The sequence below is a fragment of the Sarcophilus harrisii genome, chromosome 1 (genome assembly GCF_902635505.1).
Source record: "Sarcophilus harrisii chromosome 1, mSarHar1.11, whole genome shotgun sequence".
Taxonomy (NCBI): domain Eukaryota; kingdom Metazoa; phylum Chordata; class Mammalia; order Dasyuromorphia; family Dasyuridae; genus Sarcophilus; species Sarcophilus harrisii.
The window spans coordinates 253,392,885-253,420,575 of NC_045426.1; the positions used below are offsets into that span (position 1 = coordinate 253,392,885).

Here is a 27,691-nt window from a genome sequence, read left to right on the forward strand (position 1 = left end):
TTCCTTGCTTGTTACTTAGGTGAGGGGGAGGGATTTAGGTATGACTGAGAAAGAAAAATAACTTGTATGAAATCGTGAGACTCCTGACACCCACCGAACCTTTTTGATATCCCCAGCATTTAACATACTGCAGAACACATGGTGGGAATGTAGATAGATGATCTCTCAAGGGACCTAAGACCCAACTGAGTCCATTGCTGATGGCAGATAATACTTGGGAGAGCATAAAGATGGTAGAAGTCTTTAGACTAAATAAGCTTTCTTAAACGGATTTTTTCAGCTGACTGCTCCTTTGTGACCGTTCAATTTTTCTAGCAATCCAAAATCCTAAAAGAATGACAGCATGTTGTAATGGTGTGTCTACTTTGTACATTCATCTGTATTTTCCTGATGAAATGCAAAGTTGTAAGAGCAGACACTGGCATTTTTCCTCCTTGTCATATTTCCCATCACTTGGCACTTAATAGGCAGTTAGTAATATATTTGTTTAAAGAGCCCAGAGTGGATTTGAGGTCCTGCTTGTTTTCAGCTTAATAAGTAAGCAAGTCCATTTATCACTGGGCCTCTATAAAACCTGGCAATTTTATTTCCTGGACTGTCTGCTTGCCCAGGTAGTTTGAAAATCCTTTGTAAACTACAAAAGACTAAAGAAATGAAAACTAGTTAAATTAAATTAAGAGGTGGAAGATTCACTTACCCAGTCTCTCAGCAAAGTCTTCCCAGTCTGGATCTTCATGGAAGTAGAACATAGTTTGGATCAGGGCCCTCACTCACTGCTTCCAAACCCAGAGATTCGATCCATGTGCAGCAGCTTCACAGGGGATAAGGACAAGGCCTGGAATCCAGGGAACTGCCAAGACTTCATTTCAAAAGGGGACCAGGCTGAAGGCAGGTTTGGAGGTTATTGTGTCTGAGCCAAGGGAAGGAGGCTGGAGAAAGTCTCCAGAAGGGCCCCATTTCCTTTGTGACCACAATAGAGGAGAGGAGAGGAAACTAGAGAACAGACTTCTCAGGGGGCAGGGGACAAGGGGGAGGTGGCACCCTGTTGTCTTCCCCACACCATCTCCTTTCCTTAACTCTACCAGACTTCTTTTTATTATTCCAGTTTCTTGTCCTACCCTCTCCTATTTCCAAAGCTGAGTATAGTCCAGCATTTGGAGCCAGAGGAACCAGGATTTAATCTCAGCCCAACCTGGGTGGATATCTTGAGCAAGTAACTTCTTTTTTATGGGACTTCAGAATCAGAGCATTGATTAGGCCTCAAGCTATTTCCAGCTCTGAATCTAAATTTGAATAAATTTAAAGTTTTAAATTTGTTATCCCAAGAGTCAAGAAAACTTGGGTTTACATCTTAGTTCTTCCAATTAGTTCCTGGATGTTTACCTTTAAAATAGGATCTTACTTCACATGACTGTCACAAATGAAAACGGCAATATATTTTTTTAAAGCCTACAGCATTCTTGGAACATCTATTCCAAGCAATCTTCACCTCTCCCTTCAAGTCCCAAGTTGGGGGCCACTTCCTCCTTGAAGCCTTCCCTTCCTCTCATTCTCCCTTCTCAGTTGTCCGTACATAGGCCCTTCTCTTAAATAGATGGCAAAACTTTCGACCACAAGATCTGTCTTCTTACTGTTTGTTTGTATTGGCAGAAACGCTAGAGAGGTTGATCATTTTCGTCTCCAGCTCACTTTACAGATGAGAAAACTGAAGCAAAGTAGCCTGCCCAGGGTCACACAGCTGGTGTCATTTTTTAACTCTCGCAGAAGAATTTTCCTGACTCCAACAGAAGGGGTAGGTTTATCTCTTTATCTGTCTAAATTCTTTTAACTTCTCCAGTACTAAAAACTGGGCCTTGCTGCGTATCTAATGACCAGAACTGAACTGCCCTGCCAACTAGTATAGTGGATAAGTACTGTAAGACCCAAGTTCAGATTCTGCCCCAGGCAACAACCTAGAGGTTATGTCTCCAGGTAAGTCATTTAGCCTCTGCCTGCTTCAGTTTCCTTATTTGTAAAATGGGAATAGTAATAACAGCTCAAGGCCAGGGTTATTGTGAGGATCACATCAGATATCCAATAAGATGTTTGTAGAGCACTTTGCAAACCTTAAAGTGCTCTAAGTGCGAATTTTTACTAATAGCTGCTCTTCTAAAAGATCACTCATTCATCAAACATTCAAAAGACTGTATTATGTATAGGGGATTCAGAAATAAACAACAAATCTGGCTCTCAAGAAGCTTCCATGGAGGGTTAAGGCTAAGTATATACCTGTAGCTACAATGGAGAGGGAGCAAGATACTTAACAAAGGAAAAGTCCAAACAAAGGGCTGGGTGAATTCTAAGTATAATTTTAACCATTTTACAGATGTGTTGCACAAGGGGCTGAACCTTTAGGGTCCCTTTCAGCTTAGGGATTTTGTGATTCCATGACTATAGACAAGATGATGGAGGGGCAGAGGGGACTCCCCCAAGGAGTCACCACTCTCTCCTTCAGACACATCACAAGGCATAACAGGAGGATAATACTTTATTCACGAACACAGGCCCCAATGTGTATAGGACATAGGAGGGGGGGCTAGTTCCTCCAGACAATAGGAGCCCCTGACCTCCTCCTCCCCTAGGCTGAAAGCATCCCTGGGAGCCCTGGGCACATGGGTCCCCGGTTCTTTCCTCAAGCTGGTTCCCACCTGTCTCTCTTCAATTCTACATTTGAAAAGTAGTAAGAAACTCACTGAGAAGAAAAGAAAGACCCAGGTAGGCAGGGTTGAAGGGCAGGGGCTTTTCAGAGCTGCTCCACTCCTTTAGAATATTCTAGGGGCCTTCTGGAGACAGTGTGCTGCTTTTAACACTGGCTTCCTGTGACAGATGCAGAAACGTCTCCTCCCAGAGTTCTCCCGTATGGTGGAGAGGAATTTCTCTCACTGCTCCTCCTCCCTGGGGAGTGGGGGCCTTCTCTCCTGCTCCTTCCCCTATCCCTTCCCAAGGGATACATGTGCCCCAGTTTCTCCGTCCTCAGCTCCCCTCACATTCAGGGCACCGGTCGGTTCTCTCGTTGCCCCCAACTCTGCCCACACCAGAGGCTAGCTTGAAGCCACGGCCACAGCCCTCACAGATGTAAAGCCGCCTCCGCAAGTGGGCCCGCCGGTGTCGGATGAAGTGGGAGCTGAGGCGAAAGCGGCGGCCACACTCTGGGCAGGGGTAGGGCCGCTCACCAGTGTGGGTGCGGGCGTGCTCTGCCAGGTTGGAGCGGTGGCCGAAGCCGCGGCCACACACCTGGCAGCGGTGGGGCTTCTCCCCAGTGTGCACACGCCGGTGCTTGGCCAAGGCTGAGCTCTGGGCAAACCTGGTCCCGCACTCGGGGCAGGAGTAGGGTCGCTCACCAGTGTGGGTGCGCCTGTGCCTGGCCAAGCAGGAGCTGCCCCCAAAGCCGCGCCCGCAGTCTGGGCAGGTGTAGGGCTTTTCACCAGTGTGCACGCGGAGATGCTGCGCGTAGTTGGAGCTCTGGGCAAACCGGCGCCCACACTGGGGGCATGCGTAGGGCTTCTCGCCCGTGTGCCGGCGTCGGTGCTGCCTCAAGTTTGAGGCGGCAGAAAAGCGCTTCTCACACTCGGGGCAGGCATAGGGCCGCTCGCCCGTGTGGGTGCGGCCGTGCTTGGTGAGCGCAGATTTCTGGGAGAAGCGGCGCCCACACTCTGGGCAAGGGAAGGGGCGCTCGCCCGTGTGGGTGCGGGCGTGCTTGGCCAGGGTGGAGCGGCGGGCGAAGGCGCGGCCACATTCAGGACAGGCGTGAGGCCGGGTTGGGTCTGCAGGAGGCTCAGGGGCCGTGCCTGGGATCTGGCGGAGGAAAACAAGCAGAGGGTTAGCAAGGAGGAGGAACGCCAGAACCAGAGGTCCGAGCTGTGAGAAGCCTAAGAGGGTCTCTCCTCCAGTCCCCTTCATGTACAAACAAGGGATTGGTCACAAAGCAGAGAACTGTGATGGAATAAAATAATAAAGCAATGGATCAATAAAATCAGTACTCCTAGAATAAAAAGAGCTACTGCTGAGAGGGAAAAAACTTTGCATCTCAGATATTAATTTAGTTGGGTTTTTTTTTTCCCCCAATGGGGAAGGACTCCAATACCTGTGATTTGATCAGTGGAAGCTTCCTGACAAATGCAGATTGACTATTTGTCTATGACTTATAGTTTTAAAAGGGGCAACTAGGATGGTGCAGTGGAAGAGCACTGATCCTGGAGTCAGAAGATCCTGAGCTCGAATCCAGCCTCAGACACTTAATGCTTCCTGGCTGTGTGACCCTGGGCAAGTCACTTAACCCCAATTGCCTATATATATATGGAATTGGCATACCCTAACAGATAAATGGTCAGAGAATGTGAATTATTCAAAAGAATAATTTCAAACCATAAATCAATACAAAATGCTCCAGGAAATAAAAGGGATTATGGACTTACATAGCACCTACCATATAGTAGACACTGTGCTAAGGGCTTTTCAACTATATATCTCATTTGATCCTAATAGCAATGCTGGGAGACAAGTGCTTTTATTATTCCCATTTTACAATTGAGAAAATCGAGGCAAACAAAATTAAATGACTTGGCTAGAGTCACACAACTTGTGTGGGACTGAACTGGAATTCAGGTCTTCCTGACTCCAGGCCTTCTGTTCTATCTACTGTGCTACCAACTGCCTCCAAATTATTAATAATAAGAGAAATTAAAATAAAAACAACTGAGGATTCATCTCATACTCAGTTAACTTAGAAAGATGATAAAAAACAAATTGTCCATTTGAAGAGACTATGTGGAGGCAGGCACATTAATGTCTTTTTAGGCAGTTATAAATTGGTCCAGTTTGTTCTGGGAAACAATCTAAAATTATTCAAAAGAAATCACTTCACCAATCATACTCTTTGACTCTGTGATTCCGCTAATGGACATATACCCCAAGGAGCTTAACCATAGAAAGGTAATATTTATTCCAAAATATCCACAGCAGCATTTTTTATTATGGTAGCAAACAAACAAAAACACTAGGTACCCATCAAATAGCCAATGACTTTAAAAATTGCAAGTATATTAATGTAAAGGAATATTATTCCATCAAAAGAAATAATGAATATAAGAATTTAGAGAAATATCAAATGACTTCATTTGAGCTAAAGTAGGGTGGAAAAAAAAAGCAGAATCAGTGAAACAGTGTGTGTGTGATCAATGATCAATATTCATCTGACAATGAAGTTTGGCATTCTATCTTTCTACAGATCTATATGTAACTCTTTTCTGCCTCTTCTGGGGGTTACATATATTGATATGTCTCTCTCCTGTCTCTAAATATATATGTATGTACATATATCTCTAACTCCCTCTCTTTTCCTTTTTATTTTTGTCTCTCCATATATATATATATATATAGATATAGATAAATACTGGATGTTCTATATCCTGTCAGATGGTCACTATGTCAATATTTTTTATTCAACTGTTTTTTCTTTGTGAAAAGTTCTATGGAGAGAGAAGAATATTGAGATATGTTTATGGTGTAAAAAAAAATAAAAGTATTAATAATAATAATAATAAGTAGCATTTATGTAGTGCTTTACGGTTTGCAGTTATCTCAAATAGTCATCACAGCAATCCCATGAGGGAGGGCTTATTACTCCTTTTCACAGATGACAAAACTGATGCAGACATTATGTAAGTGACTTGCCCAGGGTCAAATCACTAGTATGTGTCTAAGGTTAGATTTGAACTCAGATCTTCCTGACTCCATGACCAGTGTTCTATTTGTTGAGCCACTTGGCTACCTTTGGCTCCCTATCAGGGAACTGAATCCTGGTTTCCTACATGATAGGCAGGGATACTCACCACAACTAGTTTATTATATTTTAAAACCAAATAAAAATAAGAGCTATAGAAAGGTAAAGAAACTTCTATTTTTATTTGTTTCTTTTCAGAGATCCCATGACCTGCCAACGGTGGAGCCAAAAGTGATTCCCAGTCCAGTGCTCTTTCTCTAAATCGTGTTGCTTCCTTCTTTCAAAGGCATTTGGCATCTCAAGGCAAAAGCACTGTTGAGCTACAGCATTCCAAGTATAAAGGCAAAGATAGGAAGCTCAGGAAATATTTACTTGTAACAGTTAACATTAATTAAATTAAGGAAAATGAGTAAAAGAAAGAAAATTAATTAAATTTAGTGTTCAATAAGCTTAATAAAAACAGGCAAAGGGATCTTCACACATAGAGCAGAGGTCTAAAGAGCTAGGCATACATCCAGAAGCACTCAATGGTCTGTAAATAGACCTTTAAGAGCATCTGAAAAGTATGCTGTTTTCCCAGGCATCACCAGAACAGGAAACAACCAAACAAATAAAACCAGGTTGTTAATCCAAGAACTCCCTTCACTATAAAGAATGAAATTGCAAATGAGAGGAACAAAAGAAGTGAAAGTTGAGCCAATTTAAAAAAAAAAAAAAAAAGAAAATGGGAAGGAAGAACAGGCTCCAGGCTCCATAGGGAAACAAGCAGAAAAGCCAAAGCAGAGAGAGCAGAGTTTCACCAGAAGCAGAGAAGTTACAGCCAAACACATTTTAATCACTGTACTGGTCCACAGAAGCTGCTCCTGTTTCCCACATCTCATCTGCAACCCATCTGCATAGAGTACATCTCCGCTGGACTGGCCATAGTGTTCGAATGCCAAATGTACCCTTGCCAAAAAGATTATTTTATGGAGAACTCAGACAGGACAAGCGCTCAGAAGGTGGTCAGAAAAGGGAATTCAAGGACACTCTCAAGATCTCTCTTAAGAACTTTAGAATTGATTCTAAATGACATGGGGAACACTGGCACAGGACCTCCCAGCATGGCAAGAGAGGCAGAATTGATTAGCTCAGAAGAAACAAGAGATGCACAAAGTTAGAAACTCCACCCCAAATGTTCATAGGAACTATTTAGTATCCGACCTGTGGTGGAGCATTTCAAACTCTACTGCTCTGATCAGCCACAGTTGGACATGCTGTAACTCGACTCTAACATAGTGATGTCATTTTGGTCTCTTCAAGAACAAAGGACAACAACCAGGATCAGATTTAGCTCCTAGAATATAGAACTTAGGGGTTCTCTGGTCCAACTTCCACATTTTGTGGGTGAGAAGGGAAAATGCTTACCCAAGGTCATGTGGCTACTAAGTCACATGGATTCTGAGCTGGCAGGGCCCCAGAGACCAAGTCCTAGCTCCTCATTTTACAGATGAGGAAGCTGAGATCTAGAGAATAGGTGACTTGATTTAGTCATACACATGTAAGTAGCGAAGACAAAATATGAACTCGGGTCTTAAGGAGAGGGTATGGTTGGATATACCACTGGGGCTGGAGGCAGGAAGGCCAGAGTTCAAATCCAGCCTCCAACACTTGCTAGCTGGGTGACCCTAAACAAGTAACTTAACCCTGTTTGCCTTGGTTTCCTCACCTGTAAAATAGAGATAACAATATCAATCTTCCAGGACTGTTGTGAGGATCAAATGAGATAACACTTGTAAGTCACTTGGCAAGTGCCTGGCATACTGCAGATGCTATGTAAATGTTAGATATTATTATTATTAATGATGATCATTTTTGTTAATGATTGATGGTCTTTATTAGTGATGATGATCTTTGCAATGGCAGTTCAACTACGAGAAATGGTCTCCCTCCCAGGATAACTACACTGGAAGGGCCCATGGTGAATCTTGCTGATGCTGTTGGCACAAGGTCAAGGAAACAGACACCCTTTTGCAGGTGTGATCAATGACTGTTAATCCCTTCGTTCATTTCCTTGGAAATTCAGAAGCCTGACACAGAATTTAGAAATTCTACTTCCCTTTCTTAGGCTTTTCCAGGCTGGAGGAATCCAATAGAGAAGGAGAAAGAGGAGAGGATGTCCTGGCAGCGCCCTCCCCAAAGAATCTGTGCCTTGTTCTAATGAACAAGTAGCTGGCATTTGCCTCCCACTCATAGACAGATGATCTCCAGGGTTCCTCTCAAAACAAATAATTGGATCTCATGAGGTAGTGGGGATTTCCAAGCTCTACAGCTTAATGAGGTGTTATCCTAGGAGCAGAATAAGGAAAGCCATGAGAATTGCCAGTCTATTGGTGTTATCTTCCTCTTCCTATTCAGCTAAAAAAAAAAAATCACAATTTTTCATAACTTCAATACTCTAAATTTTTCCACTTTCCTGAATTAAAACTTGTCATTACAAATTTAATTAGATTTTAGCTATTTTTCTTATTATAAACTTAATAATACAAGATTCCTTGAAAGGTACAACAATACAGAACTTTGCCCCATGATCCTCTGATCATTAAATGAGGCATAGAACAGGGAGAGAAAGGCTTGGCTAGAGTGTTTGCCTCTGTCAAAGAAGATTCTCGGTGCAACGGAAATGGAAGAGAATCTTAAAGATGCAAAGTCCTCCCAATGTTTCTCTTTGCCAACAATACCATGCAAATTACATCAAGGTGAGGAACATTTAAGAACCTCCTGGAAGAGATCCATAATTAAGGGAGTTCAGTACAATTATCTACACTTAACAAATCAAGTGAATGAAGAGTATCTATTGCCCACAGACATGCAGTTGGATGGAGAGATCACAAAGCCAGTCATTCTGAACAGGTTTCTTGGATAGATGCCTTGGATGAACCAAATTGATTAAGAAACATTCAATAGGGCAGCTAGATGGCATAGGGGTCAGAGCACTGGCCGTGAAGTCAGAAAGACCTGAATTCAAATGTGGCCTCAGGTACTTGACACTTACTAGCTGTGTGACCCTGGGTGAGTCACTTAACCTCAACTGCCTTAAAAAAACAAAGAAACAAAAAAATACTCTCCCCCAGAAAAGAAACATCCAATAATCATTTACTATGTGTCACATACTGTGTTTAAACCAGATCAGGACGACAGTAGGCTGGGACTGAATTTGAGAAATTACACAATGTTTTCAAGGACCCCAAACTCCAGATGCAAAAGTCTGTATTTTTTTTTTAACACCAATATTCTTCCAAGGATCATGTCATGCCACAGTATCCAAAAAATTAAAGTTGTGGGTCAGTCATGGGACAATGAAGAGACTTGTGAAGAGATCTAACTATTATCAATGTTACCAATGAAGAACTGTACAAAAGTAGCAGCATAAAGGATTTCATCACAGAAACGTATGTCCAGAAACTGAGATGAGTCAGTCATATATATGTCAAGAGCAAAGGATAACCCACAGACATCCCACATGCTTTACTCCTACTATGTAGACAGGGTCAAAAGATTTGGAGGGAAGACTCTTAGCACCTGCAGGGAGTACACAGACAGGAATCATTAAGAGGGAGAAGCTACACCTGGATTACAATCTGCACCCTTGAGAAGAGTACCTGTTTTGATAAAAATATAAATCCATTTAAGAATTGGAGCAGAAATTTAATCAGCTTGGTATCATGAGAGGCAGTGTGAAATGGTGGACTGATTTGGGAGTTGGCCCTGAAGCCAGTTAAACTTAGAGCATTTAACCTCAGAGTTCCTTAGGCAACTCTCTAAAATCGCAAATTTCAGAGAAAAGTGCTGACCTGCAGTAGTAAAAGGAATTCTGGGAGTTTTCTCAAATGGAAATTCCAATGAAATCATCCAGATCCAGTCCCTGTCTAAAATATCATGAACTTAGAACTGGAAAGACCCTTCAGCTGTTATTTCATTGGTCAAATCATAAGTTTAACTTTCTAATGACAAAAGTTTTTGTTATGATGTCTGTATATTAGAAATTTATGTATTTAAAGCAAGTAACAGGTTTCTCTCAAGTTAGTGGCTTTTTTTTTTAATATGGTAATACTATGTAATTATTTTTCTGTGTATATCTATACTAAGTTTAGAAAAGCTCATGTCAAAGGCAAGATAATGGTTTTGTCATGGTCAGATGTGCAATCAAGAAATATATGAATTTCCTTTTTTTTAATTATAGCTTTTTATTTACAAGTTATATGTATGGATAATTTTACAGCACTGACAATTGCCAAACCTTTTGTTCCAATTTTTCCCCTCCTTCCTCCCATCCCCTCCACCAGATGGCAGGTTGACCAATACATGTTAAATATGCTAAAGTATAAATTAAATACAAAATAAGTATACATGTCCAAACAGTTATTTTGCTGTACAAAAAGAATTGGTGTACAATTTGAAATAGTGTACAATTAGGCTGTGAAGGAAATAAAAAATGCAAGTGGACAAAAATATAGGGATTGGGAATTCTATGTAATGGTTCATCGTCATCTCCCAGAGTTCTTTCACTGGGTGTAGCTGGTTCAATTCATTACTGCTCTATTGGAACTGATTTGGTTCATCTCATTGCTGGAGATGGCCACGTCCATCAGAATTGATCATCATATAGTCTTGTTGTTGCCGTATATAATGATCTCCTGGTCCTGCTCATTTCACTCAGCATCAGTTAATGTAAATCTCTCCAGGCCTTTCTGAAATCAACCTGTTGGTCATTTCTAACAGAACAATAATATTCCATAACATTCATATACTACAATTTATTCAGCCATTCTCCAATTGATGGGCATCTATTCAGTTTCCAGTTTCTGGCCACTACAAAGAGGGCTGCCACAAACATTCTTGCACATACAAGGCCCTTTCCCTCCTTTAAGATCTCTTTGGCTTATAAGCCCAGTAGTAGCACTGCTGGATCAAAGGGTATGCACAGTTTGATAACTTTTTGAAGATAGTTCCAAATTGCTCTCCAGAGTGGCTGGATGTATTCACAATTCCACCAACAATGTATTAGTGTCCCTGTTTTCTCACATCCCCTCCAACTCCACATTATCTTTCCCTGTCATTCTAGTCAATCCGACAGGTGTGTAGTAGTATCTCAGAGTTGTCTTAATTTGCATTTCTCTGATTAATAATGATTTGGAGCATCCTTTCATATGGCTAGAAATAGTTTCAATTTCTTTGTCTGAGAATTGTCTTCATATCTTTGACCATTTGTCAATTGGAAAATGGCTTGATTTCTTATAAATTAAGAGTCAATTCTCTATATATTTTGGAAATGAGGCCTTTATCAGAACCTTTGACTGTAGAAATGTTTTCCCAGTTTATTGCTTCCCTTCTAATCTTGTCTGCATTAGTTTTGTTTGTACAAAAACTTTTCAATTTGATATAATCAAACTTTTCTAATTTGTAATCAATAATGACCTCTAGTTCTTCTTTGGTCATAATTTCCTTCCTCTTCCACAGGTCTGAGAGGTAAACTATCCTATGCTCTTCCAATTTATTTATAATCTCATTCTTTATGCCTAGGTCATGAAAAATATATGAATTTTCACCAGACACTCCAAAAATTTGTGGTAGGTAATGGGTGAGAAATAAACCCCTTCTGTGATATACAAGATGGACAACTCTCTGCATAGACACCAGGAGACCGAGGGCCCACCCACCATAATGGCCTCTGACACACCTAGCAGAGCAACTGTCAACAAGTCACTTAAACTTTCTGAGCCTCAGATTATCCTCTAAGACTTTTAACTTCCAGGTTATAAAAGTGGCTGTTATCTGTCTTGGTGGAGTGAATTTTCACATCAACAAAAACAAATTTCTGATGAATTGAACTATGTTGAAAAGCCTTCTGAGTAAAATGAAGCTGCCCACTACTACAAAATCCTATCTTTTTTAATACCAATATTTTCCCAATATAGGAATCATGGAGTATCATGGTATCAGAAGAATTGAAATGGCAAGCCATAGAAAAAAATACAAACAAACCCTAAAATCTTCTGTATGTTGGCAGCAAATTCTCTATGAAGGATTTACAGAAAGGCACAGACAAAATACACAGGAGTGTGTCTTTCCTAGTTTGGATTGGAAAAAAGAATACATACACTGGAGGAAGAGACCTAAGTAAATACCTTATTGTAATTAGGGACTCTTTAATTTGTAGTCTGCAAATTTGTTGGTTTTTTAAAATGTATTTTGACAGCTATATTTAAATATAGTCATACATTTAACAGTATACATTTAGATTTAACAATCTAAGGGTTCATGGGTCCATGACAGAAAAAAAGTTAAGAACCCCTAAAAAAAAAAAAAAAATCAAGGATATTTGATTTTTTCCATACCTGACATAAAACAGAAGAAAAAGAAAATTAACAAAGCAATCTAAGAGAGTAGCCAGAGTTTCAGAGAGGTTAAGGAATTTGCCAATGATCACACAGGTAGTAAATGGTCAAGGCAGGACTTGAGGCCCCTCTTCCTGATGCCTGATTTAATGCTCTATTCTATGTCTATTATTGCTAAAAGCTCTCTCTATTTTTCTTTTCTCATTTTAAGGGTTTGACATGTATTTGGAAAAATACATTAAATGAAGGAGACAATGAAGAATGAGGGTTGATTAAATAGGAAAGAAAATCTAACAGATGGAAATGGGGATGAAGGGTCTCATCCAAGTCTTGACAACTTTCATGCCAGGAGACCTTGAACTGTTAGCTATTCTTGGGAAAATCTGTGAAGGTGTGACCCTAAACAAGTCACTTAACTCCAATTGCCAAGTCCCACCCCCTGAAGCTCAATGAGATGAGGTATGGGATTGGTGAAAAGGAGCTAGACAAATGATTCATGTGAAAACAAATCAGAATGAAATTCGGTGATGAGCACACAAAATAACATATGTGTATGTGCACACCCAACAGCATGACATGGCAGTCAGAAAAAGCCAATGCCATCTCAGCTCCATTAGTGAAGCATAAGACCTAAGAAGAACTACTGAGCAGCCTCCCACCACCACCTTCCTCTGCCCTAGTCCGGCAGGCCACACTCAGTTCTGGGAGTCAGCCTTTAGGAAGGACACTCATTGGCCAAAGCAGAGTAGAGGTAGATGACCAGGCTAGGAGAACTTAGAGGAACTGAAGATATTTGGCATGCTGGAAGTCTTCTTTTGTCCAGTTTAAAGAATTCTTAAAAAAAAATAAATTAATTAAAAAAAAAATAAAAGAGTTCTTTTAAAATATTTGAAGGGCTATTTTGTAGAAGACCTGTTTTTCCTGGCCCTGGAGGGCAACTAATGGAAACTACAGAAGGAAAAATTTCAACATGAAATAAAGAAACAATTTCCTAAAAATTAGAGTTGGCCCAAAAAAGTGCAATGTGCTACCCTGGGAAGCAAGGCGTTCTCTCCATCACTGAAGGCCTTTAAGCAAAGACTGGAGGGCCATTTGTTGGGGAGGCTGTAGAAAGGATTAATATCCAGGCATAGATTGAATCCAATGGCCGCCAAAGACACATCCAACTATGTAATTTTGTGATTCTTTGACAGAGCAAGAATCAAGCAAATAGATTAATAAGAAGGTAGAACATTTCCAAGAATGTAGCTGGGCAAAATAACTGTATGGACATGTACACATATATTGTATTTAATTTATACTTTAACATATTTAATATGTATTGGTCAACCTGCCATCTGGGGGAGGGGGTGGGGGGAAGGAGGGAAAAGTTGTAACAAAAACCAAAAGTTTTGTAACTGTCAATGCTGAAAAATTACCCATGCATATATCTTGTAAATAAAAAGCTATATAATAAAAAAAGAAGAAGAATGTAGCTGGGGAGTGACTATAAGCTGTCCCCAAACATAGAACATATCCCTAAAATGAGATTTTTTTTAAAAAAAGAAAACATATCTCTCTGTGTATATTTATTTATCTATAGAAATAGATTTAAAAATAACAGTGACCTACCCCCCCATATATATAATTTATAAATATTTAAAACACTGGTCCACACACACATTTAGAAGCTACATATATAATTATAAATACTTAAAAGGGACGGTCTACACACACATATATACATATATATGTATATATCACATGCATAACTAGAAATAATTAAAACAGTGGTCCACACATATTTATATCGTATAAATTACATATATGCATATATATATCTATAAGTATAAATACTTAAAAGTAACACTGGCCTACACACACTTATATCAAATAAACTATACATGTAAATATAAATATAAATTATAAATTATAACTACATGTAATCTCTTAGGGGACTGGTCAGTATTTCAAGGATAGGGACTAGATCTGAATTTTACTGGTTTAAGAAATTCCCTTAATCAATGCAGGTCAGCATCTTTTATTCACTATACAATCTGAAATAATTACCTATAACACTGAGTGAAACAGATAGTAACCTACCCCGGATCACATAGCCAGTTTTTGTCAGAGGCAGGGCCTGAACCCAGGATTTTCTGGTTTTGAGGCCCGTTTTCTGCACTACTCCATAGCACTACTAATATTTTACAAGATCCCAAATGGGGATGTTGTGGGTGATCCTTTTAACAATACCAGTTACTCTAGAGATCATTACTGATCACAAAATAAAAAATTTTGACTATATCAAACTGAAAAGTTTTTGTACAAACAAAACTAATGCAGACAAGATTAGAAGGGAAGCAATAAACTGGGAAAACATTTTTACAGTCAAAGGTTCTGATAAACGCCTATATATTTTCAAAATATATAGAGAATTGACTTAATTTATAAAAAAATCAAGCTATTCTCCAATTGATAAATGGTCAAAGGATATGAACAGACAATTCTCAGATGAAGAAATTGAAACTATTTCTAACCATATGAAAAGATGCTCCAAGTCATTATTAATTAGAGAAATGCAAATTAAGACAACTCTGAGATACCACTACACACCTGTCAGATTGGCTAGAATGACAGGGAAAGATAATGCGGAATGTTGGAGGGGATGTGGGAAAACAGGGACACCAATACATTGTTGGTGGAACTGTGAATACATCCAACCATTCTGGAGAGCAATTTGGAACTATGCGCAAAAAGTTATCAAACTGTGCATACCCTTTGATCCAGCAATGTTACTACTGGGCTTATATCCCAAAGAGATCATAAAGATGGGAAAGGGACCTGTATATGCATGAATGTTTGTGGCAGCCCTTTTTGTAGTGGCTAGAAACTGGAAACGGAGTGGATGCCCATCAGTTGGAGAATGACTGAATAAATTGTGGTATATGAATATTATGGAATATTATTGTTCTGTTAGAAATGACCAACAGGTTGATTTCAGAAAGGCCTGGAGAGACCTACATGAACTGATGCTGAGTGAAATGAGCAGGACCAGGAGATCATTATATACTTCAACAATAATACTAGATGATGACCAGTTCTGATGGATCTGGCCATCCTCAGCAATGAGATCAACCAAATCATTTCCAATGGAGCAGTAATGAACTGAACCAGTATGCTCAGAAAAAGAACTCTGGGAGATGACTAAAATCCATTACATTGAATTCCCAATCCCTATATTTATGCCCACCTGCATTTTTTATTTCCTTCACAAGCTAATTGTACAATATTTCAGAGTCTGATTCTATTTGTACAGCAAAATAACGGTTTGGTCATGAATACTTATTGTGTATCTAATTTATATTTTAATATATTTAACATCTACTGGTCATCCTGCCATCTGGGAGAGGGGGTGGGGGGTAAGAGGTGAAAATTTGGAACAAGAGGTTTGGCAATTGTCAATGCTGTAAAGTTATCCATACATATAACCTGTAAATAAAAGGCTATTAAATAAATTTAAAAAAAAATACCAGTTACAACTTCTTCATGCCACAGTACATAGTTTTCATGACCCTTTGACCAACCTGCTGCCTTGGAACCTCTCCCAAGCTAGCCAGGCCAATCTCCATACCATGGATTGACAATCTGTCAGTAGGCCCATTCTTGAGGACTTTCCAATGTAGTAGAATTTTACAAGATTTGCACTAACCACCTGGCTTCTTTCTACCCAGATGCCAGATCATTACTGCCCAATTATTTTAACTTCACTTCTGGCTCTGATCTCTAAAATCCACTGAGGTCTCTCTGCCATTGTGGGACTTCCCTGGACTCCAATACTCTTAATTTACACTGACATAACAGTAGCTCCTACCATGCCCTACGTGGATATCTCTCAGTCACCTGGTCTTTCTCCTTAGGACAACCTCTCTGCCATCGTCACCCAAGCATTAAAAATGTTGAGGGATGATGAGAAAATAAATCATATTTAAAACTGGGCTATCTTGTCACCATCCACCACAGTCATAAGAACATAGATTTAGAACTAGAAAGTACCTTAGAGTTCACTGACTCTTGCTCCCTTCATTTTGCAGGTGCTCAGAGACGAAATTTGCCTTAAGTCATAGAGGTAGCATTTAAACCAGATTTCCCTAACTCCAAGTCACTATATCATGCTGCTTCTCAGTCTTAGTCCTGAAGCCACTGCTTCTCCTATTTACCCTGATCAGAGCTCAGGATGAGAACCAACAACAACCATGTCCCTAAGGCCTGTCTTCCGGATTAAACATCCAATTCTAGAAAAAGCATTGGACTAGGAGTTAGAAGACCTGGTTTCCATGGAATGTCTCATCAAGCTTGATTGATGTATTAGTTAGTTTTGCTAACCTGCTTTTCCCTCACCCACACTTTTATTTTATGTTACAAATAATAACTCTCTGAGAAGTGACATACTTAGAAAATGAAGGTGATAACTCTGACACAGAAGTGATGGACTCAAAATGCAGAATGAGTCATATATTTAGGGTCAAAGACAATGTGTAAATTCATTTTTCTTGACAATTTATATTTGTTTCAAGGGATTTGTTTTGATTACTTAAAAAAAAAGCAAACTGCACATAATACAGCTTTCATGTACAATCCTCTTTCTATTCTACTGTGTATGTAGTAATATTCATTTTACTTGGTGTTTGTTACATTCAGAACAAATTTTTAAAAAAGAAAATGCAAGTGATATAAAACAAAATATATTGATAAATTTTTTTTTTTTAATTTGTCCTGGGGTCCAGCTCCTTTCATCAACTCACTGTGTCCCTCTCTTAGTTGGAAGCATACTTTCTAGGCATGTACACATGCTGAGATTGATACATGCATTGCCAAAGCTGCTCAGTGTTTTGAGAAGCTCTGATGGAAAACGTGGTAGAGAAGTGATATTAGGCTGCTTACCAAACTGAAGATCTATGGAGCCCCTGTGCTGACCTCATTGTTGTGTACCTGTGAAATCTGGACAGTATATCAATACCATGCCAGGAAACTGAATTGCTTCCATTTTAATTGTCACAGGAAGATTCTGAAGATCCCCTGGCAGGATAAAATACTGGACACTGAGGTCTTTTCTAGAGCCGAACTGGCAAGCCTTTCAACTCTGATGGGCTGGCCTTCTTGTTCAAATGCCAAACATAAATTTGCCTAAAAGACTACTTTAGAAAGAACTCACAGGAGCTCACATGGAGGTCAGAAGGGTTACAAGGACACTTCCAAGGTCTCTCTGAAGAACTTTGGAATTGATTGTAAGGCATAGAGCAGTAATCATGTGCGACATGAGACAATGGCACAGGACTGCCCAGCAGGCCATGTCTGCAACAAAGAAGGAACTGTGATCCATAAGCAAAACAGAATTGCAATAACTCAAAAGAAACACGAGAAGTACAAATTTAGAAACATCTCCATTCCAAATGTTCATATACAACACAGATGCCTGACCTATGGTAGAACCTTCTGAGCTTTTACTAGTCTGATCAGTCATAGGTAGACACACTGCACTGTGACCCCATCAAAGTGATGTCATTTTGGTCCCTTTTAACTACAAAGGATAACAACTTTCTCCTCTGTAAAATGAGATTAAGCAAGAAGTTCCAGAAAAATCATTGCAGCTTTAAAAGATGACCCAAGTTTTCTTTTCTTTTCTTTTTTCCTGAGGCAATTGGGATTAAGTGATTTGCCCAGAGTCACACAGCTAGGAAGTGGTAAATGTCTGAGACCAAATTTGAACTCGGGTCCCCTGACTTCAGGGCTGGTGTTCTACCCACTGCGCCACCTAGCTGCCCCCTGATGACCCAAGTTTTCTAGAAGAAAATTAAAGTGGATTGGAAAGTGGATATCGGCAAAAAATATTTTGTCCAACAATGTTATTGGAGACTTCCTTGACTCAAATGGATAAACACTGATCAAGCATAAAAACTGATTATATACATTGAATCAATTCTGATTCAATGCCTGACCTCCAGGAACTGATAACATGTTATGGAAAGTAAAGAATAAATATGTAACTGATATTAGCATATGTCTTATTAAAGGAGAAGAGTGGACAAAATGTTAAGAAAAATTTGAAGCAGGAGAGATTGTTTTCATTAAAGAAAGGAAAGAGGTAGAGGAAGAATTATAGAAAACTTCACAGATGAATGGATAAGACAGCCTCTGAGGGTGAACCTTGAGGGAAAGAAAGGATAGATCTTTCTTTTGTAGAACCAGTGAGAAACGGAGGCCATTCCAGTACACAGAGAAAAGAGATCTGGAATAAAGTTCTACAATTTAGCTAGGATGTGGGTAACATTTAATGTATTAACAGATCAGGCTGGAAAAGTTGGTTGTGAAGAGCATCAAATTCCTATAAAGGAATAGAACATCAAATACCTTGATCAGGAGTTTATATTTTATTTACTAGGTGATGGGAAGCCACTGAAGTGTTTTGTTTTGTTTAAGGAGGGGAATAACAAGGAAGAGAGTAATATGATCTGAACGGTACATTAGAACTCACTGATAAACTAGAGAATGGAGGCAGGAACACAAGTTAGAAAGCTGTTATAAGTGTAGGCTATTAGACCCAGACATCCCACTGCTAGATACATACTTATCCCAAAGAGATTAAATACCTAAAGAAATGTCTCATGAACAACAAACTATTCAAGGCAACATTTTCTGTAGTAGCAAAAAACTGGAAATAAAATAGATAGCTGTCCATTGACTGAAAAATAATTAAACAAACCATAGTACAGTTTGATATGGGAACATAATAGGATATTTCCATGCTGTAAAACATGATGATTAAGGAAGAAATCAGAAAAGCATGGACTTATGGAAGTTCTGAAAAATGAAGTAAGCTGAAAACAAGATAACCACAACAATATAGAGAACAACAACAACAACAGACAAGTGCTATGTAATTATAAAGACTAAACTTGAGTTGAAAGAAAATAGGATGGGCAGCTAGATGTTGCAGTGGATAGAGCACTTGTCTTGGAGTCGGGAGATCCTAACCTAACACTTCCCAGCTATATGACCCTGGGCAAGTCATTTCACCTCAAACTTCCCGCAAATAAACCAAAAATGAGGAACAATGGGTATGGAACATTATATATTAAAAAGTCAGTCCTGATTCATGTGTATAGCAGTTTGACTGAATTGCTTTAAAAATTTTTTTTTGTCTTCTTTATTATAAAACATGTCTCTTCTGAATAGAAAAGAGAAATATTTGGGAAAAGAGGTGATTTTTAAAAGTGGATGTTTTTAGTTGCTTTTTTTTCAATCATGTCCAATTTTCTATGATCACTTTTAGGGATTTCTTAGCAGATCCTGCAATGGTCAGCCATTTCCTTCTGTAGCACATTTTACAGAAGGAGCTAAGGCAAACAGCATTAAGTGACATGCCAAGGTCACACAGTTAGTAAGTATTTGAGGCCTCAGACTCAGGAAGAGGATTCTTCCTCACTCCAAGCCTGGTGTTTTATCTACTACACCATCCAGCTGCCCACAAGATTAAACAACAACCACAACAACAAATCTGGCCAAGAGGTGATAAAGAATCTGAACTGAAATAGTTGCAATTTGAACAGCAAGGAAGGTCTAATGATAAAAGGTGTGGCTCTACCTAAACTTGAATAAAACCTGGATGGGAGAAGTGAAGGTCAGAAATAATTTTAAGATTTTGAGCTTGAGAACAGTATGTGGTGTGTATGTGTGTGTGTGCGCGCACACACACACACATCATTCCTATACATAAATAATAACAAGAAACTTATTAGAAAAAAATTATAAATTTTGGTAAAAAATATCAATTTTGTACCATGCTGAGTTTCAGATTCCATTGTGGTCAGCCAAATGAACGTGTTTACTAGGCATATGGAAGTAGAGAGTTATTAGGAGAGGTTGAAGATTCAAATTTTGGGGAAAGGATATAAGGCCAAAATAGGAGCTGAAAGACTAGGAAAATAGAGATGAAGAGGAATTAAATTATGTAGAAAATTAAGAAAAAATAATGGGAGAAGAAAGGTAGTAGAGAAGGTAGAAGGATAAGAGTTTATTGTTAAAAAGAAGGAATTTTATAGTTCACAACCTTAGAAATGGCACAATGTTCAGTGATGGTACAATTACCCTATAAGCAAATCTTAAATAATAAGGAAGTGGGAAAAAGACTTGAGACAATGGATAACAGAACCAGGCTTCAAAATACCTTGACAGGTTTGCTAAGTTAAAATTAATGAAATAAAATTTAATAGATCTAATAGTAAAACCTTATTCTTCTTAAGTTCAAGAAATAAATCATTTAAGTATGAAGTGAGAGCAAGAGACATTCCTATAAAAAAATCTGAGTATGTGAGTTGACCATAAAGTTAGTATTAGAAAAAAACATGAAAAAGCTGCAAAAAAGGGTGATGAGATTTTAGGCTATGTTAATATAATGTCTGTATGAAATGAAATGAGAATCCCACTGTACTCTTGAGTTGGTCAGCCTATATCTGAGTATGATCAAGACAAAAGGGATAAGACGGATAGAAACAGGACTCATTCAGGGAATGCTTCTTAGAGGGATTTCCATGAACTGGGCCTTGAAAGATGGAATCTTCCCAGCTGGGAAGTTAGGCAGTAGTACTCTTTTTTTTGTTGTTGTTCTCTATATCATTGTGGTTATTATGTATGTTTCATGTTTCTGCTTACTTCACTTTTCAGAACTTCCATAAGTACACCGTGCTTTTCTTAATTCTTCATAATCATCATGTTTTACAGCATTATGTTCCCATATATCATATATTGAATATAATAACAAAATATTAGCCTGAAGCAGCTCCAGAAGATGAGATCTTCTTCCCTTCACCCCAAATGAATTTGGGGCCCAATTGCTTAAGGAGAGAATAATGTAAAATAACTTCCAGGGAGGATGTAGCAATAACCCTAAGGCCACCTGGCCTCAGGAGTCTCACAAACAATGCTTGCTATCAGAAAACAATCTGTGGTCAGTAATAACAAAGTTTTTTGAGATAATCTAAGCTACAGAATTCAATAATAGGACCAACTCCATCTCTAAGTCCTAGAATTCAATACTCAATTCCAATTGGCATTACAATTATAATAAACTTTGCCCCTTAACTTGGTTTAAAAAAAAAATTGATGGAATCCTCCATCTGAAGTATTACATTCAGATCTAGAAGCCACATTTTTAAAAGTGATTTGTAGTTTAGAGACAGAGGGACAGTGCCTTGCACACAGACAATAAATACTTAGAAATATTGATGAGAAACAGTTAAAACATATTAGCAAAGATAAATGTACTGAAATATTTTCATGCTGTAAAAAACAACAAATATGAAGAATTCAGAGAAACATGGGAAAACTATATGAACTGATATAAAATGAACTAGGAAAATGAGGTAGAAAAAGTACATGACTACAATAATGTAAATGGAAAGAATAAAACAGTGAAACTGAATGCTGTATAATTATAATGATGCTTGGCCTAAGAAAATTGAGAAAATGCATTTTTTCCCTTTTTGATGAGGTGTGAGAATGTAGCAATTTCTGAGAACCCTAAGACTACCTGGCCTTGGGAGTGCCACAAACAATGCTGGCTGTCAGAGAACAATCTGCTTGTCAGTAAGCCATAGAATTCAATGATGGGAACTGTTCCATCCTACCCCACTCCTCAATTGTACCTCTACCTGATTTTTGTTTCTCTTTTCTATAAAACTGTCTTCTTGTGTCTTCTATTTTGTTAAACTCCCTTGGAATTTCAGCCCACTTCAATTGGTATTACAATTTTAATAAACCTTTGCCCCTTAACATAAAGACAAACTAAATTTGCAAATTCTTTCACCTTACCCATAACACTGACCTGGGGATCCTAATATTGTTGGATTGTTGAGTATCTCCAGTCTCAATACTTTCATAAGAAGAGATGGAGGTGAAGGACTACAAATGTTGCAAAAGTCAACAAATACAACTGATATACTGGTTAGTTTTGCTACATTAAAAAAAAAAACAAAAAACAAAAATCTTTGCTACAAGGAAGGGAGATCAATGGGTAGGGCAAAAGAATGAAATATATTAGTGAAATGAGAGTACTGCAATAACAAAGAGGGTTATCAATAAAATGACGTAAAATTTCTTTAAAATAATGATAGATAGCACATAACCAGGATAAACTAATACTGCAGCCTTAAAAAAATAGTTTGTTAAATTGAATGATAGTTATTTATAGGATCTTAAGGGCCATTTTATGGAAAAGAAGAATAGAACTGTTTTTGCTGGTACCAGAAGCAGAACCAGGGCCAATGAGGGGAAATTATCAGGAGGCAGATTTCAATTTCATATGGGCAGACATTTCTAGTAGTCAAAGCTGTCAAACAATGGGACAGACTACTTTGTGCAGCAGTGAGCTCCTTATCAGAGGAGATGTTTAAGTTGAAACCGGATATCCATGTGTGAAGGATCCTATAAAGGAAACTCCTATATGAGCAGAAGATTGGACTAGTTAAGAGATGACAACTCTAGGGAAAAGCTTAAACCAGATAAAAATAAAAATATAATACAAAACAGATAATGTTAAGTTGTGGTTTTCTAAGTCAATATAAAATGGCAAGGTTTCTTTTCTATTTTGAGTCTGACACCACTGAACAAGAAGACCTCTAAGGTTGAAGTGGACTCTAAGTAAGAGTCTATAAATACAGATTCTTTAGCCTAGAGGAATAAAAATAAGGAACAGTGATGTATAGTGGAAGAAGTTATGTGTTGTAAGGAGAACTTTATTTTGGCAATGGGTTAGTCTAGGGGACCACTACCTGGCTGTGATCTCCATGAAGCAAAGGACTGTGTTTAATCTAAATTGTTTATCCCAACCATCACCATGCTTTCTTTCCACACAGGAGGTGCTTAATAAATGTTTGTCAAATTTGAATTCTTGTTTGTACAAAGAATGTGTTGACCTCTTCCCTGGTCGATGGAACTTGGAAAAAGAACAATCAATCCAGAGATACATGAACTGGGTCCCAGTTCTTGCTCTACCACACTGACTCTGTGACTCATTGTTCAGTCATTCCAGTCCAATATGACTCTTTGTGACTCCATTTAGGATTAAAGATCCTGGGGTGGTTTATCATTTCCTTTTCCAGTTCATTTTACAGATGGGGAAACCGAGGCAGACAGGGTTAAGTGACTTGCCCAGGGTAACACAGCCAGTGTCTAAAGCCACATTTGAACTCAGGTCTTCTGGACTACATACCTAGTGCTCTATCCAATTTGCTAGTTAGCTGTAACTTGATGACCCTACATACCCTCAAAATACTATTCTAATAACTCTCCACACATTCACAGCTAAACTTGGGCGGGGGGGTGGGGGGGAGGAAGCTGCCAATATTCATTGATTCTCCTTTCTTACTTCCCATTTATTACTTAAATTTGGCTTCTTTCTCTACCCTTTGACTAAAGCTGCTTTCTCCAAGGTTACCCATGATCTCGACTGCTGAATCCAGTGTACTTTCTTCAACCCTCATCTTTCTGCACCTCTTGTGACACTATGAAGAGCACCCTCCTTCTGCATATTCTCTCCCCTCTAAGTTTTGATCCACTTTTATGTTAGGGTTCTCCTACCTATCAGCCCATTCCTTCTCTGTCTTCTTTATAAGTCTAACAATCTTCCAACTCTTCCTCTCTCCCTGAGAGTGTACACCAAAGATTTACCCTGGCTATCTCCTATTTTTTATATTCTTTTCCTTGGTCATCTCATTGTTATTCTCATTCTCATAGAGTCAAGCATATTATTAGGCAGAAGGCTCTTAATCAAGAAATATTTATTAAGCACTTACTAGGTATTAGGCAGTGTGAAAAAAAAAAAAAAAAAGATCAAACTGCATTCCCTGTCCTCAAGGAACTCACATTGTAAGCAGAAGACTTTGCAAATAACTTTGTACATATGAGATTTGCTTGGTTGTTTCAGTCAAGTCTTTCTGACCCCATTTAGTATTGTCTAAGCAAAGATAGTAAAGTGGTTTGCTACTTCCTTCTACAGCTCACTTTACAGATGAGGAAACTGAGGCAAACAGGGTAAAATGACTTGCCTACCGTCAAACAGGCTGTGAGTGTCTGAGGCTGGATTTGAACTCAGGAAGATGAGTTCTCCTGACTACAGGTGTATTGGTTGCTCTACTAGTGGCGTCACATATAGAATACATACAATGCAAATGGAAGGTAATCTCAGAGGGAAGGAATTAGTAAGGAGAGGGAGGACCAAAAAAGGCCTACTGCAGAAAGCGGGATTTGAGTTTTAAAATAAGCCAGAGAATCAAGGTGGCAGGGGTGAGGAAGAGGGTATTCTTGGCTTGAGATCATTCACTACAAATGTCCATTCAGGAGATGGAATATGATCATATCTAGGGAGCTAGATGTTATAGTAGATGTGGTGCTAGGCCTAGAATAGGAAGACCTGAGTTCAAATCCAGTTACAGACACTGTATGACTGGGTCAAGTCACTTAGATTCCATCTACCTCAGTTTTCTCAACTGTAAAATAAAGATAACAGAACCGAATACTCAGGGTTATTCTAAAGATCAAATGAGATAATATTTGCAAAATATTTAGCACAGTGCCTAGCACATGGTAGGTACTATATAAAGGCTTTCTTTCTGCCTTCCTTCTTTCCTATATATTTAGCCCTCATCTTGCTGGTGAGCTCCAGTCCTGCATCTCCAACTGCCTGCTTGACTTTATGCTTAGCCCTTATCACCTTGATCTGAGTATACCATAAGCATTTCAAACTTATGTACAGAACAGAACTCATTATTTCGCCTCCTAAATTCACCTCTCTTCCTTATTTCCCTGATTCAGTTTAGGATACCACCATTCTCATAATTGCAAAGGTTTATAGCAGAGGAGGCACTTTTGCTAATTTTGTATATCCAATTGTTGAGATGGAAGATACCCCAACAATATTAAGATCCTCAAGTCAGTGTCAGGCATAGCGAAAGAATTCACAGACTCAGTTTGTCTCCAAGTTAAAGAGCAAAGATTTATTGGGTAAAAGTTCCAAGGGAATTTAGCAAAGAGCCAGAAACAAGTTAATTTTACAAGAAGGAAGCCACTGACAGGCTTAGAGTACAATTGAGAAGTGGTAGGGGTAAGGTAGTTCCCAATATTGAATTCTATGGCTCAATGACCAACAGATTATTCTCTGACAGCCAGCATTGTTTGTGGCACTGCCCAGGCCTGAGCCATAGGATTTCTCAGGCAGCCGGCATTGTTTGTGGCACTCCCAGGGCTGGGCATCCTTAGAGTTTATCAGAAATATATCCTCACACCTCATCACAATCAACTGCCAAAGCTTGTCAATTCCATTTCCTTGACATCTCTCAGATCTGTGTCCTCTCTACTCATACAAATCACCCTAGTTTAGGCCCTCATCCTTAACTACTGATACCCCTGACTCAAGTCTTTTTTCTCTTCAATTCTATCTACATACAACTGCCAAAATAATACTGCAGGTATTTCCTCCTCATATTCCTCCTCAAGAAGCTGCAGCGGCTCCCTATTGCCTCTGGGATAAAATACAAACTCTATTTTGGCATTTAAAGCCCCTTACTGTGCTTACACAAAGTAAGTATTTAATACATGCTTATTAATCAATTATTAATGAATCCTATCCTAGCTCTGTACCTCAATTTCTTCCAGAGAGGATCAGATTAAAAAGTCTTTCAGAACTGACTTTATATACCCATTTTTCAAGGCCTAGTTCATGGTCTACCTTCTCCAAGAACTTCACCCTGATTTGCCTTTTCACAACATCCCCTGGGCATTTTGAAGTTTGTACTTTAGTTACCTCATATCTCAGTTCAAGAAATGATTATAATTAAGAACCTCCTGGAGGCAGAATATGATTATGCTAGTTAGGGGGGAAGAGTGAGAGAATACAGAGTTTAGATAAGACACAGTTCCACCCTCATGTAGCATCTAGTCTAGCAGGGGTAAGAGATGACTATGACGTACAAAAATACATGGTAAGTGTATCAAAGGGTTGCAAAGTGTTTCATTTGTCTGTTTTGAAACTCAAGTATAGCATTAGCAACAGCATCCCCTTCCTTCTCCCTCCCCCAGCCCTGCCCTTGCCCCCCAAACTCAGGGTATTAGTATGTCTGTCTTATCTTTCTTCCTTCTTTGCTCCAGTTAAGTTCCGAGAAAGTATCAGTAGCTCCTCACTCCTATCGCTTATCTCATACTCCCTTATAGTAGCCAAGTCCATCTTCTGGTCTCTCCCACAATGCTTACTAAGGACACCAGAGGCACAAAAGGCAGAAGCTCAAACACATGCTGATTGACCTTCCTTTAGGGCAAAGCATGAGAAACAGTCCTAGTGCTGACTACAGCAAGAGAGACTGAGGTTAGACATCAGAACGTGATCCCAGAGTCAGAGTTAATGGTTTAAGCCCATGCTATAGGGGAGACCAGCCAAGACAGTTGGGGCATGCCCAAAGATTAAAAATCAGGCACAAGTTAGGCAAAGCCTATAAAAGATATGGCTAACCCGAAAACAAGAACCTGGTTAAACTGGGCCAATTCCACATTCCTCCCCAGATCATTCTGCCCAGTGGAGTACACAGAAAACATCTCATTAGTTTCTTGGCCATCCTGCTGGGAGTAAAAAAACATGGAAATATGGAGGGAGAAAGATACAAAGACCCCTGGAAAGAGGGGATGGCCAGGCCTGCAGCCTGGTGAGGAGGAGGGAGGGTGTATATGTGTGCGTGTGCATACCGGAGGACCTACCTCTTTGCCATCCATTGGAATCTTCAGCTTGACCACTTCATATTTCTCCTCACCCTCTTCTTCCTCGCCCTTCACCAGCAGTACCATCTCTTCTTGCATCTCTCTCTCTTCCTCCTCCTCTTCCTCCTCCTCCTCCTCTTCCTCCTGCTCTCCCGGCATGGCCAGTACCTGAGTGGCAGAGGACAGGGAGTCCGACATTCAAAAGCAAGAACCCACCAAGCTTCCCCTCCCCCAGCTTTCAGGCCCTCTCTCGCTGTCCCCTCCCCCTAGAACTCTCCCCTCGGCCCATTCTCCTCCCCGTGGCCCCCCCTCCCCGCCAGCTCCCCTCTCCGGACTCACTCCAGGCCCCTCCCCCTTCTCCCCTCTCTCCGAAGACCCTCTCTCCCAGGGCCTCTCCTCCCCCAAGACTGAGTCACACACCCCCTCCGCCCCCGTCCTTCTCCCTTCTTTTCCCGGCCCCCTCCTTGTTTCCCTTCTTGCTTCCCTCCTTTCCTCCCGGCCAGCGAAGGGTCCGCCCCAAGCCCCCGGAAGCGGGGCTGCCAGACGCGGCCGAGGCCAAGGCCAAGGGCCAGTGGGGTGGGGGACTCACCGAGCCGCCGCCCACTGCTACTACTGCGCGGGGGACCCCGGTGTCCGGGCGCACGCGAGGCCGAGGCTGCAGCAGCAGCAGCCCAGGATCTACGAGCGCTCCGGGCCGGGGGCCTGGGGCCGGGGTCTGGGGGCGGTGCCGGGGGAGCGCGCCGCCGATTGGCCACAGCATGAGGGCCCCGCCTCC

At 39.9% G+C, this 27,691-nt stretch overlaps 1 protein-coding gene across 1 annotated transcript; it reads right to left on the reverse strand.

Moving 5' to 3' along the window:
• Positions 1-2,169: 2,169 nt before the first annotated feature.
• ZNF771 (zinc finger protein 771) lies at positions 2,170-27,691 on the reverse strand. Its single transcript, XM_031940215.1, has 3 exons — positions 27,506-27,691; positions 26,917-27,084; positions 2,170-3,834 (listed from the first exon to the last, which is right to left on the reverse strand). The coding sequence occupies exons 1-3, from the start codon at positions 27,674-27,676 to the stop codon at positions 3,013-3,015; spliced, it is 1,161 nt and encodes a 386-aa protein (XP_031796075.1). The 5' UTR covers positions 27,677-27,691; the 3' UTR covers positions 2,170-3,012.

What these genes read in the sequence shown, in the direction of transcription:
- ZNF771 (XM_031940215.1), bottom strand. Translation starts at nt 27,676, where the DNA reads ATGCTGTGGCCAATCGGCGGCGCGCTCCCCCGGCACCGCCCCCAGACC. An exon ending in TAGCAGTGGGCGGCGGCTCG is followed by an intron (nt 27,085 to 27,505) that starts GTGAGTCCCCCA and finishes TCTGCCACTCAG; the next exon opens with GTACTGGCCATGCCGGGAGA. An exon ending in TTCCAATGGATGGCAAAGAG is followed by an intron (nt 3,835 to 26,916) that starts GTAGGTCCTCCG and finishes TTCCTCCGCCAG; the next exon opens with ATCCCAGGCACGGCCCCTGA.